The sequence below is a fragment of the Anguilla rostrata genome, chromosome 6 (assembly GCF_018555375.3).
Source record: "Anguilla rostrata isolate EN2019 chromosome 6, ASM1855537v3, whole genome shotgun sequence".
Classification (NCBI taxonomy): domain Eukaryota; kingdom Metazoa; phylum Chordata; class Actinopteri; order Anguilliformes; family Anguillidae; genus Anguilla; species Anguilla rostrata.
Genome location: NC_057938.1, coordinates 25,012,921 through 25,029,534, shown reverse-complemented (window position 1 = coordinate 25,029,534; position 16,614 = coordinate 25,012,921). Strand labels below are relative to the sequence as shown.

At 42.9% G+C, this 16,614-nt stretch overlaps 1 protein-coding gene across 3 annotated transcripts; it reads right to left on the bottom strand.

The window, feature by feature from the left end:
• Positions 1 to 680: 680 nt before the first annotated feature.
• fez2b (fasciculation and elongation protein zeta 2b) lies at positions 681 to 15,309 on the bottom strand. Of its 3 annotated transcripts, XM_064339169.1 has the most exons (10): positions 14,908 to 15,309; positions 12,017 to 12,125; positions 11,612 to 11,728; positions 10,822 to 10,963; positions 9,925 to 10,193; positions 8,867 to 8,947; positions 7,029 to 7,104; positions 4,439 to 4,504; positions 4,114 to 4,141; positions 681 to 3,174 (listed from the first exon to the last, which is right to left on the bottom strand). In XM_064339169.1, the coding sequence occupies exons 1-9, from the start codon at positions 15,213 to 15,215 to the stop codon at positions 4,131 to 4,133; spliced, it is 1,179 nt and encodes a 392-aa protein (XP_064195239.1). In that variant the 5' UTR covers positions 15,216 to 15,309; the 3' UTR covers positions 681 to 3,174; positions 4,114 to 4,130. The 3 variants fall into 3 exon arrangements, with proteins under 3 accessions (XP_064195239.1, XP_064195238.1, XP_064195240.1); XM_064339168.1 differs by lacking the exon at positions 4,114 to 4,141; XM_064339170.1 differs by lacking the exons at positions 4,114 to 4,141; positions 8,867 to 8,947 and having other exon boundaries at positions 14,908 to 15,308.
• Positions 15,310 to 16,614: the final 1,305 nt, after the last annotated feature.

Sequence of the window (16,614 nt, the reverse complement as noted above, 5' to 3'; positions counted from 1 at the left end):
GGCACATCGTTACCTCAGGTCAACCCAAAAACAAGTGAATGACTAGCCTTCCTTATATGTATCCCATTCCATTAAGGGCTGTTGCAGACATCCTCAGACAGAAGGAACATGCAGTAGTAATGAGGGCCGTCGGTCCAAGTATTTACTCAGAAACCATTAATGTGTTTTTACCCAAATCCTACAAGTTAACCTGTTCCCAGTATTCCAGAAATAAGGGATAAATGATGTATGTTACATGCATTTAAAATGGGCATAATTCAAGGGTGTTGTAGTCAGTGAGCACACCCAGACTAAGGGATTTTGTTTTGCAGTCAGTCAATATGGTTTTTTGCTGTGGGAAATGCAGTAAGGGTTCAGAACTCAGTGCTTTGCAATTCGTGGAATGGAAATTAGAATTAGCTTGCTCTATCAGGGGGTTTAAATAAAGTTTGATTTAATAAGACTGAAGAGTGTTCATTATATCCTAGAACAGATGTTTCAACAGAGTACATTAGTACAGAGAACACAAAAATAAGCAAGCCTTGACTAAACTTTTATTAACATTAGGTATTCTCTAGTATAATTATCTTATGCAGCAAGCTTGCTTTTCCCTGTGCCCAATGTGAGCAGAGAATGAATCATTCATTGGTCCAGACGCAGGACTGATGCATAACGTACACAATAAGCCACAACAAAGCAAATTCAGTGAATTCATTTATTTTTAAAAGAGCTCAAAAGCATATCTGGTACTTATTATTTGTACCAAAAGAGACAAGAGGTTACAAAACAAGAACCTTAACAGAATAAATTAATAGTACCACATTATTTGACAAAAAGCTGAAAAAAAGATAATGCTCTGTTAAAAAATAACAAGTAACTTTCCTATGTACAAAATTACAGGCGTTGATAAAGGCAGCCTTATTTTGAGCGTTACATAAATATAACTCTATAGATAATAGTGTGGACTCTAAGCAGTGTCAGTCAACGGATATGTCTGTTAACAGGACGTGGCCATAAAAGACCTCTGCCTGCTTCACAGATCCTAAGGAAGGTTAATTATCCCCAGTGCACCTGTGTCAGACCCATTAGAGTTCTATTACTTTTATAAAGGATTTACAAAGGGATGTCCACTCCCTCCCACCAAATAACAAAGAGCTACTTTATTTTGCTGCTGAACACTGCTATTACTGCCAACTCCCTTTTGTCCTGTCGCTTTTCAGGAATGTGCATGCTTAAAGTTTGAAGCCTGCTACAGAAGTCATAATATAAAAATATACACGCTAGTCAACTGGTTTTATTTACTACAGCAAAACCAATCCAATCTGCTACGACCGGTCAGCGAGGACAAAATGTCCGCCGACGATGGTACATAACCACACAGGTTATGTACAATTGTCAGGACACTATCACTACACTGGTCATGAAATCTTAGAGTGGAAGTCACTGTACTGGTATACAGCCCTCAAGGCAGACAGGAGATGGCCTCAGACCAGTAATGGATCCCCTGACCCTCTGACATTATTTATAGACTCATTAAAGTCTCCACATGAATTAGCGTGGAAACAACGACAACTGTACCGTGACTGACTAGCCTGGTTTAGTCATTAGGCGCAGCCTTACATTTCATGTTCATTCTTAAGTCGTCCCTTTTTGATAATTACCTCCTGCGTCTCTAACAAACTTGCTGCTAAGTACAGACTGGGCAGGGGCAATGGGATTCCTTCAATTTGAATCACTCTGACATGAGAATCCAATGCTTTTGTAAAATGTTCAGGGTCATTCAAAATAATACTTCAAGGCATTTTCTTTACAAGAGCTCGTGATTTGTTGTTTCTATGATGATACGTTTTGCATGACCTTTTTATTTTACCTGAGGAACCTGTAAGAAGCTTTAAAATAAAATATTTTCCCATTGTTTCTAAGCTGCAACGTGGTAGAAAAACATGATTTATTTACAATTCATGTGACCAAATTTTAAACACGTACAGGAGCTAATTCTGCTAATATAATGGAGACGTATCATTTTAAAATGAGCATTTCCATAAGTGTCCTAAGTTTCACTATGTTTTCAGTGAAGTGAATTTCATTGCGAAGAGAGTAGGGACATTTTTCATGTAGAAATGGTGCGAGACAATGGAAATATGTAGTTCACCAGCACCGTTTTGGACAACGTTAAAAAGCAACTCCGGAACTCAAATAACTCTGGCTTGATCGGTACATTTATGTTAGCAGCAAACAACAGAGTCATGTGACTTGCTATACCAATAAGCCTTACAGTAAACAAAGTATAGCGGAGATGCATTTACACATTACAAAACTAATGAAGACCTTTTGTTGCCTTGGTTCTACACTACACTACACCACCACCTTTACACTACTCATGCACTTACACCAGCCCTACTCTACCCCTGCCCAATTCCATCTCTACATTACACCTGTTCTACGCAACTTCTATATGACATCACTCCTTCTCTATCACAGCTATACTACTAGCCTACAACACCAGTACTGAACTCCGGCCGTCCAAAGCATCTACATCATCTCCAACCTTACCCCTCCTACATTAAGCTTACACTACTCCTACCCGCCACTAACCCTAATCCTTAATCCTGAACCATCTGACCTATCGGCCTGTTTACGGTTTACTCTGCTGCATAGCAAATTTCCATGTTAACTGGGTTATTAACAAGGTAGCTGTTACTAGCAGGATGATGGTTGCAGAGGAGGTCACATAAGGCTCAGTAGCAATAAGCTAATGAGTGACCACTATTCTGACTGAGAACATAGTAAACACTCTAAAAACAACTGCATCAAAACTGTACATGTGCGCAACCTTGTTCTTTAAATACCTATCGCCTATGTTATGTTTTCAATCTTTAATGAAAATATTTGAAACCGCATTTAGTATGCAGTAGCTAATCTCTCTGGGAAATTACAAAGGAACACTGATAATTGGTACAGGACGCTTGACATGCAAACAATAAAAAAAACCAAGTTCATTACAATAGATTAAAACACCTAAAACACACAAAAATGGAAAAGCTAAAATGAAAACATTAGGGTTTAAAAAGGCAAATCTCATCGAAGGAGTTTTTCCTCATGAAGAAGAGTCTTCCTCTGGTCTGAAGGCTCAGACTCTTCCATCGAAGCGGTCTGGAGCCCCGCCCTTCCTCCCGGACTATGTGGGACACAGCACTGAAACGGGCCAAACACACAACACGAAGCAATTAGAACCCACCAGCCAATCACAACGAGCTAAGCCCCCCCCACCACGAACATCTACTGCTACAGCTCTGTAGGGCTGTGCCTCTCTGCAGCCTCCACTCAGCCAGACACCAGAATGAGGAAGGAAAGAAAGGAGGGAGTGAGAGGGAGAGGAGAGAGAGAAGAGGATGATAAACACAGGAAGAGGGTGAAAGAGATGGGGGGATGAAATAAAATAGCGAGAGAGAGAAGGAAAGTGGGGGGGGGGAAGAGACCCCTGTATCTTTAAAGCTTCAACCTTCAAGGAGGTCAGAGGACTGTGGGAGGACAAACTGTGTGTCAGTGAAGTGGGCAACACTGGGATCCTTAGTACACAGACCTGGATAGGGCACGTGGGTTCTAGTGTTCCACAGTGCACATAGGTAGATAAGGAACCTGGGTTCTAGTGTTCCACAGTGCAGAGCTGGAAAGGGCACGTGGGTTCTAGATTTCCATAGTGAACAAAGCTGCATAGGGCACTGCAGGTTCTAGGGTTCCACATGGCAGACAGCCGGACAGGGCAATGTGGGTTCTATGGTTCTACAGTGCACAAAGCTGAATAGGGCACCGGAGGTTCTAGGGTTCTACAGTGCACAAAGCTGAATAGGGCACTGTAGGTTCTAGGGTTCCATAGTGCATGGGGGAGTGCTGTGGGTTCTCGGGAGAAATACTGTGCTCAGAGCTGGAGGAGGTGCTGTGGGTTCTAGAGTGTGAAATGGTGCACAAAGCTGGAGGGAACAGTGCGGGTCTAGACTTCCACAGTGCACAAAGTTTGAGGGGGTGCTGCAGGTTCGTGACACAACACAAACACATTGTGGGTGCAGTAGGGCATAGAGGTGGTGGGGTCGGGGGGCTTTCTCCTGCTGAACCAAGTCGCAGTGTGTCACAAACCTCCATGTCCACAGCTCTTACACCAGAGCTAGCAAGAACAATGCAGCCAGAACAGAAATGCAGAAAAGGAAGAAAAATATGTCAGGGGTCTGCAGAACTACATATAGAATCAGAAAAGAACATCATGGCCGACAGCTAACCCCATGACAGATTTGTAAATCAAGACAAAGTGGTGCTCTCAATCTTAGTTTTGGGAATAATTTCTTGTAATGCTTTCAATAGACACAAGAGGGCAGTGCAAACCTCATATATAACACAGCAGCCCTTTACAAAGAGCTTCCAGCCATTGCCTTGTAACTTTGGGTAACAAAGACAAAGAAGTTACCTTTGAGGATGTAGTCTGTCAGGAGGCTTGGCACCTTCTCACTGTCCTCTCTCACAGCATGAAGTACTGCAGAGATACAAACACGCCAGCCTTTATATTACACTGCAGATACAAACACACACCAGCCTGTACTGTACATTACACTGCAGACACACACACACACACACACAAGCCTGTATATTACACTGAAGATAGAAACACACACACACCAGCCAGTATATTACACTGCATATAAAAAACGCACATACACCAGCCTGTATATTACACTGCAGATAAAAACACACCAGCCTGTATATCATACTGCAGATACAAACACACACACACCAGCCTGTATATTACACTGCATATAAAAAACGCACATACACCAGCCTGTATATTACACTGCATATAAAAAACGCACATACACCAGCCTGTATATTACACTGAAGATAGAAACACACACACACCAGCCAGTATATTACACTGCATATAAAAAACGCACATACACCAGCCTGTATATTACACTGCAGATAAAAACACACCAGCCTGTAGGCCTATATCATACTGCAGATACAAACACACACACACCAGCCTGTATATTACACTGACCCCTGTATCTATTAGACTATCTATGATACCATGTCTAAAATTCTGTTTTATTAATTTTATTACACAAAGACTGCCTGAAGGAAGTACGATGAAAATTGGAAACATAAACCCATAAAATGTCAAAATGGTTGAATTTTGATGCAGACCCAGGAGCTTTTCAAAGCTCAAAACTGCAAAATTCTTGACTGGTTGGAAGTCAATCACCTGATCTGAATCCAACTGAACATGCATTACATATGCTGAAAAAAAAAAAAACATAAGGTAACTAGCCCCCAAAACAAGCAGGAAGTAAAGATGGCTGCAGTACAGGCCTGGTTGAGCATCACCAGAGAAGATACCTGGTGATGTCTATGGGTCACAGACTTCAAGCAGCCATTGCATGCAAAGGACATGCAACAAGGTACTAAACATGACTACTTTCATTTACAAAACATTAATATGCCCCAAACATTATGGTGCCCTGAAATGGAGGATATGAATAAAGAGTGCTGTAATTACATGGCAAAACCAAAGTGTATAAAAATACATATATATATATATATATATACACATGTATAGAAATAAAAGCTAAGAAAGTTAACTTTAACATGCACACATGCATGACATTTGTGTTGTTTATTGGTCATGACTTTTACAAAGCAGTCGTTAGCATTGCAAAATTCAAAGAAAAAGCCCTTCATTTGAATGAAAATTCAAAAATGAGATGTCATGATGCTCTAGCTAGCTTGCTCAACATGAGTAAATTATATCAGAAATCACTCCAAGGGTTTTTAAATTTCATTAGCCTGTGTGGCAAAAATTAGATTTCAGAACAAAAATCAGAACACCAAAGCTTACTTGACCCCGCTTGTTACAAGTGTTATAATAAAATAATGAACGACAAACATTTGTGTCATTGCGTTTTTGGCAAGTAAAGCTTGCTGCACTTGTGAGCTCTGACGTACACCTTTATAGTGCAAAAGAGACAATGTTTTGATCCCTCTGGATATTTTTTGGGGGTCAAGCAAAGTGCTGGAACCCTATTATTTTTGTTCTGATTATTAGAAGTCCAAACACAAAGTGCTAGAACCCTATTATTTTTGTTCTGATTATTAGAAGCCCAAAGACAAAGTGCTGGAACCCTATTATTTGTGTTCTGATTCTAATAGTTATTATTAGAAGTCCAAACACGAAGTGCTGGAACCCTACTGTTTTTGTTCTGATCGTTTTTATTATCATCATTGTATTGATTTCTTTGAGCCTCATTCTAATCACTTATTTTATCCATCCTTGTCTCCTCCGTCCTTGACTGATCCAGAAATCGAGGTCCGCCATCTTTAAGGACATCCCGACCAGTTAAATAAATGCTCCTTGAAGGAGCTAGGAGGCTCCTGAAGTATGCTTGAGCAACTCCATCCATCATTTTTATGATCAGTTCAAGTTAGCTAACAAACAAAACAAAAAAAAAAACAAAAAAAACATTAAATCGTTTTAATTAATTTGAAAGGGTGAGTTTATACTGCACTGATAATTATAAAATTGAGCTTGACTGGTAAGGATAATGTCCTTGCAATCACTCCCATAGCAATTTTCAGAATGCTTCTCCAACGATAAAATGTTTTTTTTTTTTATCACTAGATTGTACCACTTTCTGTAGCGACATGATAACGATTGGAAGATTGTACCGTATTCTGCCTGGCCTATATAATTAGGAAAGTAGTCACTTGTCCCTAATGTAGTAATCCTTGATTCTTGAGTAATTACATTTGAACCCAGTTATCTTTGTCATGAGTGAATGTTATCTCCAATTCTATATTTCGCCTTCAGACTCACACAGATCAACTACACGTGCGTACCGACACATGCACAAACTGGTGCGTGCCCGCTGACGTGGACTGCAGCCAAGAGGCCATAATGTCCGTGAAGAACACCTCACGATTCACAAATATATTTCAGATAACTATTTTACACAAATATTATGCACACAAACGCACACCCGCCTGGGTGGGAACGTGACACTCACTCTTGGTGAGGATCTGAAGGTCTTCCACTGAAGGAGGGCCGGCTTTCTTCTCATAGGGGATGACTGTGGTCAGGTACTGGGACAGAGGGGGGGAAAAAGCAACAGCTTGAAACGAGCAGGTCACCATTTCTCACATGACAGGGAGGGGGTCAGAGGAAGAGAGGTGAAAAAAGGAGGAAAAGAGACCTTGGAGAGGAGACAAAAATGAGGAGAATCAGGTGAGAGAACAGGAGGAGGAAAGCGAACCAACTTAAAACGACAGAGGACGAAATCTTGAGAACAATCGACTCAATCGTTAAGTGTTAAAATTCATACAAATTAATTCATGGAGCTTAAACTCAAAGAAAAATAAGCAAAACAAGTTCATTTATGAAGAAAACAATCTATAATACAGTCAAGAGAAGATGCATTTTTCCAAGTTAACCCCTGATGTACTGGGGCAGCACATGAAAGCCAGCATCGAAAAAAAATTGGTCGAGAGCGATGCTCCCCCTAGCTGTGAGAAAAGGCATGGCTTGCAGCCTGGTATACTGGTACTGGTATATTTTCAGTAACAAAATCAAAACAAATCATCTAAAGTGTTATTGTGGAAAATGTGTTAAGGCTTGTCACTCAATTTCTGTCCAGAAATCTGCAATTGCATTAATTTTGACTATGTTTATTTTGGTAATGATTTGTGAATACGGTAAAATGGACTATAAATATATTTCCTTATTTCCTCTCAGACAGGTGGCCACAGAGAGACTTAAGGTTGTGACACCAGCCAATAAAATGTAGCCTAGACTGACACATTCTCCACAATGTGATATCCTGACCGTAAGTCCTGTTTGTGGATGTCTGAGCAGTTAATGTATTTGGGCTATGCAAAATGAAGAGGAGATTTTATTGAAGTTTTCATAAAAGTGACTATTTCTTTAAGTTGAGTTCTATCTGCAGAACAAAGGGGACATAGCAGGACAGTAGCTCAAAAATATATCTGGAAGCATTTATTTATGTTTGCTTTTCTCTGGGCCCCACACACTAACATAGATCTACACCATACACTGGCCTCTAATCTCCAGTTAAAATGACAAATAGCCAAATTAAACTTGAGTTTGTGAACACTTAGAACTTCAAATTACAATCACCCAGTTAGAAGTGTCCGTGCTCATTTGTAAACAGTGCATTCAAGTGGAAATAAAATCATTTGTCTGTTCTGTGGGGGAGGAATGCACTCACGGTAGAACAAGCCCAGATTTGTTCAAGATATAATATAGGTTGGACCAAGTCCAACTTCCCTTTCCAAACAAATCTGTGCAAAATGGAGGCAAGCATGTGGTGCTTGATGGCTGTGGTTTATGGATGGCCATTTTATGTGTACATGGCCAAAAGTTGTAGCATGCTATAAATATATTATGATGCAATGTATTAGCATTATGTAGTATTCTGCATCTTGATGGTGATATTGATCTGACCTGAGTAACTGCCATATTTTGAGCAAGCGTGCAGCATGCTAACTATTGTAGCAATTCCACAATTGTGACCCCAGCCTAAGTAATGCTTTGAAGCAATGAGCAATTTCCAGCTCATCAACCATATTCTTATAATGCCCAATGGAACCAATCCAACCATGAACAATCTGATGTTCATCAAAGGCTACCACTGGTTCTCCAATAACAGCTCAAGACTGTTTGTGGCAGCCAATCCCATGTCAAGGTGGAGAGAGAAAGGAATTCTGGGAGATAAGGATTAGGGGAAGACAGAAAGGGAGAGAACAGCAGAGATAGATGAGAGACAGAAGCACAGAGAAGGAGAAATCAGAGATAAAGGAGGGAGGGATAAGAGAGAGATGGGGGCACCTGTTTGTCCCCGCTCGAGCTCCCAAACGTTTGGCGGAAGCCATTCTGAATGGCAGTGGAGAGTCCCTCCATGCTGAAGCGCTGGAAGAAGCAGGGTGGAGGAGGAGGAGAGTGGGGAAGAGGAGGAGGAGGAGAAGGAGGACAGGAAGCACAGGTAAAGGGAAAGAGAGAAGAGCGCGTGAAACATTCTACAGCAGGCAATGTGAGACACAGACAAAAAAAACCTCAGAGGCCAGAGCCAGGGAAGGAGCGGCCAGAATGAGACGAGCTCGCCCAGGAGAACTGCGGATGAGTGCTGACACTCAGGACAGCCCTGCACACGAGCGCTGCTCGCTGCGTGCACTTCACCCCGTTAGTATAGCATAAAATGAGGGCCCCAGCGAAGCACACGGTACAGTCTAAGAGACTAGCTGAACTGTAGCGAGCAGTGTACAGCATTACATCTGATTCACAAGGAATGCCAATTGGCTACCAAAGGAGGTGGCTCCAAGCTTCCTTGTATAATGCATGAATGCATGATATCAAACACAATATCGGAGACGTGTGACATGCACTAAAATAAGCGGGTTCCGCAGATTATATTTTTACTCTTACACGCTGGACGGGTAAGGCTCAGACTCACATCCAAAACATGCAGAGGTTATAGAGGCACACCATATGCGTAAATGTATTAATTTACACAGTTTATCTCCTTTGAGTCCACAGTGCTGTTAAACACAGCTGTGCAGGTTAGCAGGTGCCACAGGGAAGAGAAAAAGAAGAAGAGACCCACAGCGCTTCCCCCAGAGCCCCACTACTGCTGCTTGCTGTCGATGGGTGTGTGTGTGTGCGCGTGAGTGTGTGTGTGTGTGTGTGTGTGTGTGTGGTGTGAGTTAGACACGCACTTACATACGTGTGTGTGTGTCTCTGTGTGTGAAAAGAGGGAGAATGTACGCACAACTAACAGTCACAGGTGAGTATGTGAGCGAGCGTGTCTTTCTGCATGTGTGCGTGTCTGTGTCTGAGTGCGTGCGTGACTCACAGTCCTGGGCGTGTGCGTGAGTGCGTGCGTGACTCACAGTCCCGGGCGTGTGCGTCCTCTCGGGCCGGCCCTGCTGCGCGCCGCCGCTCCGCAGCCTCCTCTTCCTCTTGAGCAGCTCGCGGTGCTCCTTCTGCTTGTTCTGCACCTGGATCAGCACCGAGATGAAGCTGTTCTTCACCTCCTTCTCGAAGTCCAGCTCGTCCCGCGCGGCCAGCTGCTGGATCAGCTCCTCCGAGTACTCCCGAATGGCCGTCTGCACCTCCTCCAGCAGCTCCGTCAGCTCGGCCACGGACAGCCGTCTGATCCCTGAGCAGAGAGAGACGCACCCTCACACTCTCTCACACGGCCAGGGAAATCTGCACCGTGCGTCAGTGCCTGCTGAATTATTCCCCTCTGCAGCTTTCACATTCTGTTACCTCAGAACTTGAAGACACTAAAATGTTATGACAGAAAATCGTATTTCAAGGAATGTGACAAGAAGTCATATTTCCAAGGCACACAATCTTCTCTTTACTGCCAAGGCTTCCTCAATCTGACATAGCTGTGAGGAAAAAGTACTGCAACTGCCAAACAGAAAGTTTGATACAGAATATTTCACTATATAAATACAACAGTACAGTCTGCAATATGACTATTTTGTACCAGGTACAAGTTTGAGCTTCGAACATCTATTTTGTAACAGAGTCAAATTTAAATAAAAACATAAATTTGTGTGATTCCATGCTGAATGCAACTGTGGAACAGTTGTCAAGTCAATAACCTAATGCTAAAAAAAATACAATCAGATTAACTAAACTACTACGGAATACAGTACAGAAATGAGCAGGAGCAGAGACAGGCATACACACACGCACGCACGCACGCACATGTGCACAGACGTGCACACACACACTCGTGCAGAGAAACATACACGCATACTGTGGACACTACTCACTCTCTTCATAGCTGTTGTTGGTGCTGGACTTCTTGAACGTTTGGATCTCCTGAGAGAGCAGGGACAGGTCAGACTGTGACGGCGTCTCGTCCTCTTCTGGGTCCGGCGACTCCTGCATCATCTCCTCGATTTCCTCAATGACCTACAAAAGGCAAACACACACACATCATTCCATCTCCTGAAACACACACACCATTCCTCCATCTCCTGAAACACCTAAAAAAACACACACACACACACCATTCCTCAATCCCCTGCAAAAACACACACAAACACCACCTCTATCTCTAAATCACCTCTATCTCTATGAAGACATTTAAGCCTGCAGTGAGTGGACTAGTACAGTCAGTGGGGAGTGTGTGGACTAGTACAGTCAGTGGGCAGTGTGTGGACTGGTACAGTCAGTGGGCAGTGTGTGGACTGGTGCAGTCAGTGGGCAGTGTGTGGACTGGTACAGTCAGTGGGCAGTGTGTGGACTGGTACAGTCAGTGGGCAGTGTGTGGACTAGTACAGTCAGTGGGCAGTGTGTGGACTGGTACAGTCAGTGGGCAGTGTGTGGACTGGTACAGTCAGTGGGCAGTGTGTGGACTGGTACAGTGTGTGGGCAGTGTGTGGACTGGTACAGTCAGTGGGCAGTGTGTGGACTGGTACAGTCAGTGGGCAGTGTGTGGACTGGTGCAGTCAGTGGGCAGTGTGTGGACTGGTGCAGTCAGTGGGCAGTGTGTGGACTGGTGCAGTCAGTGGGCAGTGTGTGGACTGGTTCAGTCAGCATGAGGCCTTGGTGCAGTACCTGCTCGGCGGTAAAGAGAGGCTCCTCGTTGACGCAGGAGACGATGATGGAGTGCATATCCAGCTGTTCCCTCAGCTCTTCGTCATCAGACACATCCAGGCTCACATTATCCACCGTCTGCCGGAGACACAGCCGCATTACTCCTCAGTGATAGGGCCCCTAAAGCCCCTCTACTGACATAAAAAACCAATTTATACAGAACAACCGCCATCTAGCAAAATGGCAGCCTCTTCTGATGACAATGCATTAATATGAATGGGGCTAGGGCACAACTGGTATTCAGGGAGTTCAGTGCCCTCTGACAATTATACTGCCAGCCAGCCCTTTACCACACAGCAGAGGTCACATTAAACCCTTCAAATTCCCATACTGGGGCGGAGGTCAAGGGCTGCAGGTCAGACTCACCCCTTTTTCCACAAGGTTAAGGGTCGGGAGGTGTAGGGAGCGAGTGTGTGAGGTCTTCCAGTCCACCGGCATCACACTGCCATAGTTATCAGTCAGAGCATTCCAAATTCTATGGGGGAAGGCAGAGTTAGTAAGCCAGTATTTACCACTTTCCAATCATGCCCAGTTTATAGATAGGGCTGTGCGATATTTCAAATTGCAGTTTTTAAAATCCTAATAAAAATTAAAAATTAAAAAAAAACGTCGCCATGGTACGTATCTTTTTTTCTTTGGTCACACCTGATGGGGTAGTAAACAACCACACCAGAGGGCATGTGAAATGTTTTCAGGAAACAAACATCACTGGTATCTATTGGATGCTGATAAGATGGCCAATCTGCAGCAAAACCTTGCGGCTTCCATGAGATTGAGAACACAAATCACATGATCACATACAAGCTGTACGACTGATTGGCTGTCTTTCAACATCCTAAGTGTGTCCCAATCGAGCAGCCAAAACCGGGCTGCTCACTTCCAGGTCTTGCTGAGAGACGTTGCTCACTAGCGCCAGTGCAGTTGGTTCCAGTATAGGTGTTTCAGCCACCCGTTTCAGTGTAAGTCAATGGTAACAATACGAACAAAATACAAAGTGAATAATTTTTCCCACAAGAAAATATGCAATCGCAATATGTGTTTTTCCTTCATCTAATGTCTCCCCATATGCCGATTTGTTAGGTTATTGTGTTATCTGGACGAGACCGTAATATTTTGAGGACGAATCAGGGACAGTTCGCGTCACTGCTGAGTCACTATCTCCCGCGCTACAGTAGGCCTATATGAGGTGAAGTGCTCTGTATGTTTGGACATTGCACACAATGGGATTCTGGAATCACAGTAAATTGTTGTTTGTATACTATGAGATGTTTACTTTGATCTAATGTCACTGCTTACATATTACTTAATGTGCCGATGCAAACCACAATGTCAGATTCACGTTTGTACAGGCTACTGTACACGCAAATATGTGTACTTGAAACTTACAGGCTGTTTTGCCACTTTAAAAGGACTGACCACATGGAAGATCTGTGATTGGCTACGAGACTATTTGTGGGCTCTGCAAAATGATAATGCTAATGATAGGGCTATTTTATCAATAGTCGACGTCGACTTTGATGATTTTTCTCTTGTCCGCCACTTGTCTCCTCCCCTTCTCTCCTCCACACACTTCTGGGTAGGAGGTGAGAGGTAGTGGGGGACTGGAGGAAAGGAGGTGAGGACTGAAAAGTAACGGGACGCACACCCAGTAGATATCAGTGATGTTATTCCAAAACAACAACCAAACGTGGCCTCTCATGTTTAGTCGTTTACTAACGCATCACATACGATTAAAGATAAATAGATGAAAGATCGCCTATACACCCCAGGGTGGTGCATGTTCTTATGATTAAAAAAAATAAAAACAATTTGATATACCTGCAGCCCTATTTATAGATACTCTCACATACCTAGTGTTTATATTGTGGTGCACAGGAGAAAGTTGGTACGTTTCAATATGGGATATTTGTACATGGTCTATTATATTGTTATAAAGAGGCTTGCTCTGTTTTGGACAGCAGTTTTACACTCACCAGTGTCTGTCTCAAACTGTTGCTTTTTGCCTTTCGGATAGCCTCCACATTTGGAGAACAACACAATGCAGTAGTAAAATCTTGCGCGCGCACACACACACACACACAAAACATCATTAGCCTACGTTATTGTGCTTACAACCTTTTCCCCAACTTTTCTGGCTTACTAAAGAAGGGTGTTCACAATACAATACATCCAGAGTGCATTCAAAAGCTAAAGTCTCCATAGGGCTCCATACGTCACTTGCCAATCCATACCTAAATCAACAGGTGTACAACTCAAAATGTATAACCTCTTGAAAACAGTTGGTCTGACTGATTAGGCCAGGGATGTAAATATTGGACATTAATTTCCCATAAACTGACACTGCATTATGGGACTGGCTCATTCTCCTTTGGGAAGGGCAATAACGACAGACGTATATCCATAAATTAAACGGGACGTAAAACCCGTGTAACTGGTTATTCTCAGTTGCACTTCCACAAACCGAAGGGATTAAAACAGATAGGCTTGAAAAAGTGCGAAAATGTTCCTTAGTAAAATTGTCCACCCCTAATTGCTACGTTTTGGTCTCCGGTATTATTTGACAAAACGTTTCTGCAACGATCTCCTTCATCTTGCCCTGTGGAATGGGAACGACTTTATTGTGTTCATATAAAATAAATAATAGCATAAATTGGGGTTAGCATAAACTCTGGGTTTCTAAACGTATAAAACGTGTGTACCCGTAAACAATAGCGAATCTGCTAGTGCTGGGCCAACTCTACTCTCACAAAAACCCTAGCTAATTTGCTACATTAATTAACCAGCAAGACGGCCCATCTCAACAAGCCCAACATTGCATAGAAGTTCAGTGATAAAACCACAACGCTGTGATGATAAAGCCGACAACACTGTCAATTCCGCGAGATGACATGTCAAACTAAAACTAGCTAGCACAGAAACATACCCTAGGTAGCAAACGTTAAATTTTAAAATGACAACCTTCCTCGAGAGCTAGCTACGTGACGAGGAATTACGGCTTGGAATGCTCTAACTTCAGATACGTCAACTAGTTACTTTACAATAACACATTATTACAGATAACCATCGTTAATATGACTAAATGTTAGGGATATACATATTTTATTTTGCTCAAAGAAGCTGACTAACGGTAGCTACGAAGTTAGCGGTAATGACCAAGATTGCTCCCTTCTAGCGAAATGATTTAGTTACGTTAGCTAGCTTATTACAGCGACTGTTAGCTAATGATACTAGCTAGCAAATGGCAAAGGCACACTCACTCGTCGTTCTTCAGAATATCATCTTCCGTAATGGGTTTCACGGGAGCTATGTTCTCGGTTTTGTTGTTATAGTTCTGGAAACACACTGCGAGCTTCTCGTCGAAATCGTTCACAAGGTCCTCCATAGACGTGAAGCTGCCTATCTCTCCAGATAAACTGTTGTCAAACTCGGTTAAATCCTCTAAAAGGCCCGGCACCTCCTCGACATTCGAGTTGACATGGTCCAGTCGGGTTTGAGGCCCCGAGACTGGCTTGAATTCATAGAAATCCTGCCAGTCTTCATCAAACTGCGCCAACGGAGCCGCCATGACTGCCTCCACCACAGCACAGGACAGGAGGCCGTGATCGTCCCCGTTCCTTCCTGCCGTGAAACCCCAGAGCTCTAGGGGTCCGTGAAGCTGGCAATGTTGTTGGCAACAATTTGAGACTTCCGGTTTAAAAATTTCAAACTAAAAGCTCGGCAAATGCAATCATTTCTTAAGTGCGATTTAGTCGTTTTTATTTTTGTAACTAATACAGTTGGATATAATTACACATGATATACTCATATTTAAACCCACACCTTTAACATTACGCAGTCCTTTCTGGAAAATTACGTTCCCAGCAGCAAGCCCCGCCTTCCCCACAGCAAGCCATACATTCTCAACAGCAAGCTTTGCCTTCCCCACAGCAAGCCACACCTTCCCCACAGCAAGCTCCGCCTTCCCCACAGCAAGCCGCACCTTCTCCACAGCAAGCTCTGCCTTCCCCACAGCAAGCTCCGCCTTTCCCACAGCAAGCCGCACCTTCCCCATAGCAAGCTCCACCTTCCCCACAGCAAGCCGCACCTTCCCCACAGCAAGCTCCGCCTTCCCCACAGCATGCTGCACCTTCCCCACAGGACAAGCTTTAGCAGTAATCTGTTATGCAAATGAGCAAGTACATAATGTTATAGGTATGGGTCTGTAGAGTACATGTATACCCCCTTTCATTTAGTAACAATTTTTAGTTTTGGCAGTAATCTGGTATGCAAATGAGCCAGTACTGAACTGCCAGTGTATAGCAATGCATGGCCGGGCTACACTAAAACACCAGCAACAATTGCTGGGAACATGATTTCACAGAAATGACTACATAATGTTATAAGTATGGGTCTGTAGAGTAAATGTATACCCACTTTCATTTGGTAACAATTTTTAGTTTTGGCAGTAATCTGGTAAACCATGAGCCAGTACTGAACTGACAGTGTATAGAAATGCATGGCCAGGCTATACCAAAGCACCAGCAACAATTGCTGGGGACGTGATTTCAAAGAAATTATTGCATAATCTGGAATATATGTGTCTGTAGAGTAAATGTATACCCCCTTCATTGGGTAACAATTTTTAGTTTTAGCAGTAATCAGGTATGCAAATGAGCCAGTACTGAACTGCCAGTGTATAGCAATGCATGGCTGGGCTACACTAAAAAACCAGCAGCAACAATTGCTGGTAACATGATTTCAAAGAAATTAATACATACTGTTATAGGTATGGGTCTGTAGAGTAAATGTATACCCCCTTTCATTTGATAACAATTTTTAGTTTTGGCAGTACTCTGGTATGCAAATGAGCCAGTACCGAACTGACAGTGTATAGCAATGCATGGCCGGGCTACAGTAAAACACCAGAAACAATTGCTTGGATTGTGATTTCAAAGATATTATTGCATAATTTAAAAAATATACAT

What these genes read in the sequence shown, in the direction of transcription:
- fez2b (XM_064339168.1), bottom strand. Translation starts at nt 15,215, where the DNA reads ATGGCGGCTCCGTTGGCGCAGTTTGATGAAGACTGGCAGGATTTCTAT. An exon ending in TTAACCTTGTGGAAAAAGGG is followed by an intron (nt 11,729 to 12,016) that starts GTGAGTCTGACC and finishes TGTCTCCGGCAG; the next exon opens with ACGGTGGATAATGTGAGCCT. An exon ending in CAACAACAGCTATGAAGAGA is followed by an intron (nt 10,194 to 10,821) that starts GTGAGTAGTGTC and finishes CTCTCTGCTCAG; the next exon opens with GGATCAGACGGCTGTCCGTG.